The following is a 2,500-nucleotide window of genomic DNA, read 5'->3' as shown; positions in this document are numbered from 1 at the left end:
TGATTTTTGTTAACCCTTTTGGCTTTGACAGACTTGATGATCCGTGAAGAAGTGAGCATGCTGCTGAACAGAGACCCGGATCTCAGTGTGTCTCACTGCACCACCAAGTGTGACGCCCTCTTCGACCTCGTCGGCTACATCCATGAGCACAACACTGACCGTCTGTGTCACTATGAGTGTAAAAAGTGAGGTTTTCTTCTTACTTTAATTTTGTTTTGTATCTGTTGTGTAACTATGAGGTCAGGAAGTGAGGTATTCTTCTTACTTTAATTTTGTTTTGTATCTGTTGTGTAACTATGAGGTCAGGAAGTGAGGTATTCTTCTTACTTTAATTTTGTTTTGTATCTGTTGTGTAACTATGAGGTCACAAAGTGAGGTATTCTTCTTACTTTAATTTTGTTTTGTATCTGTTGTGTAACTATGAGGTCAGAAATGGAGGCCTTTCTTTATACTTTAAAACAATGACTTTTCTGTGTCAGTATGAGTGTAGAACGTGGGGCCTTCTTACTTTAAAACAAATGGTATCTGTTGTGTAACTAAGAGGTTAGAAAGTGAGGTATTCTCCTTACTTTAAAAAAAAGATCTGACCTGCTGTGTCAGTATGAGTGAGAAAACGTGAGGCCTGCTTCTTACTTAAAAAAATCTGACCTGCTGTGTCAGTATGAGTGAGAAAACGTGAGGCCTGCTTCTTACTTAAAAAAATCTGACCTGCTGTGTCAGTATGAGTGAGAAAACGTGAGGTTTGCTTCTTACTTAAAAAAAAAGATCTGACCTGCTGTGTCAGTATGAGTGAGAAAACGTGAGGCCTGCTTCTTACTTAAAAAAATCTGACCTGCTGTGTCAGTATGAGTGAGAAAACGTGAGGCCTGCTTCTTACTTAAAAAAATCTGACCTGCTGTGTCAGTATGAGTGAGAAAACATGAAGTCTGCTTCTTACTTTAAAAAAAGAGAAGAATCTGACCTGCTGTGTCAGTATGAGTGAGAAAACATGAAGTCTGCTTCTTACTTTAAAAAAAAGAAAAAAAAGAAAGAAGAATCTGACCTGCTGTGTCAGTATGAGTGAGAAAACATGAAGTCTGCTTCTTACTTTAAAAAAAAAGAAAAAAGAAAGAAGAATCTGACCTGCTGTGTCAGTATGAGTGAGAAAACATGAAGTCTGCTTCTTACTTTAAAAAAAAAGAAAAAAGAAAGAAGAATCTGACCTGCTGTGTCAGTATGAGTGAGAAAACATGAAGTCTGCTTCCTACTTTAAAAAAGAGAAGAATCTGACCTGCTGTGTCAGTATGAGTGAGAAAACGTGAAGTCTGCTTCTTACTTTAAAAAAAGAGAAGAATCTGACCTGCTGTGTCAGTATGAGTGAGAAAACGTGAAGTCTGCTTCTTACTTTAAAAAAGAGAAGAATCTGACCTGCTGTGTCAGTATGAGTGAGAAAACGTGAGGCCTGCTTCTTACTTAAAAAAATCTGACCTGCTGTGTCAGTATGAGTGAGAAAACGTGAGGCCTGCTTCTTACTTAAAAAAAAAAATCTGACCTGCTGTGTCACTTTGAACATAGAAAGTGAAGTCATCATTACCTTAAAAGATGGTATCTGCTGTGTCACTATGAGGTTAGAAAATGAGGTCTTCTTCTTTACTTAAAAGTAATCTGACCTGCTGTGTCAGTAGCGTCACAAGTGAGGCCTTGTGTGCATGGACATATATTTGTGTACCAATCACAGTGGGTTCTTCCATATCATTTTGCCAGAGGACAACCCTTATGTTTCCATGATTCTTTTTTCAGTGCGTGAAGTGCTATACCGCACACGGGACTCGATTTATCGTCCCATCAGAGTGACTAGACGTTCATTTTGATTTTCCAGTTAAACGTGGAAGAAAGGGCCAGACCTGGAATCGAACCCGGACCCTCACAGACACTATATTTATTGGCAGATAAGCGTCTTAACCATTCTGCCACCTTTTCTTCTGTGAATAGAAACTTAAACTATCACGAGTACACAAACGACTCCAAGGATCAGCACAATAGCACAACTGGGGAAAGGGGTGACTTAAAACAAGGAAGACAGTGCATGATACAGATGACATGATAAAATACAATAATACAATAATAAAATTGAAGTGCAACGTTGTGAGCACAGTATAAGCTTATTGATGCTCTTTTGTCATTCATTGCATCGTAATCATGTGTATTGTTGAACAATTAAAGATTATGTAAACCAAAATACATGTAAGACAGAGATACGCAGACGCTGGCGTGCGAGTGCACCTTTATCCATGTCGCGCGCGCGCGCACACACACACACACGCACACACACACACACACACACACACACACACACACACACACACACACACACACACACACACACACGCACACACACACACACACACACACACACACACACACGCACACACACACACACACACACACACACACACACACACGCACACACACACACACACACACACACACACACACACACACACACACACACACACACACA

At 39.9% G+C, this 2,500-nt stretch overlaps 1 protein-coding gene across 1 annotated transcript in view; it reads left to right on the top strand.

Annotated features, from left to right (window-relative positions):
* Nucleotides 1–2,500, top strand: part of LOC143287732 (uncharacterized) — an 8,012-nt gene that overhangs the window by 3,109 nt on the left and 2,403 nt on the right. Inside the window, exon 3 of the mRNA XM_076595971.1 lies at nucleotides 32–185. Within this exon, the coding sequence (XP_076452086.1) occupies nucleotides 32–185 (154 nt within the window). The remainder of the gene's footprint in view (nucleotides 1–31; nucleotides 186–2,500) is intronic.

The sequence above is a fragment of the Babylonia areolata genome, chromosome 11, assembly GCF_041734735.1.
Source record: "Babylonia areolata isolate BAREFJ2019XMU chromosome 11, ASM4173473v1, whole genome shotgun sequence".
NCBI classification, from domain to species: Eukaryota; Metazoa; Mollusca; class Gastropoda; order Neogastropoda; family Buccinidae; genus Babylonia; species Babylonia areolata.
The sequence above is the reverse complement of the archived record's forward strand: the minus strand, read 5'-3'. Positions and strand labels throughout refer to the sequence as shown.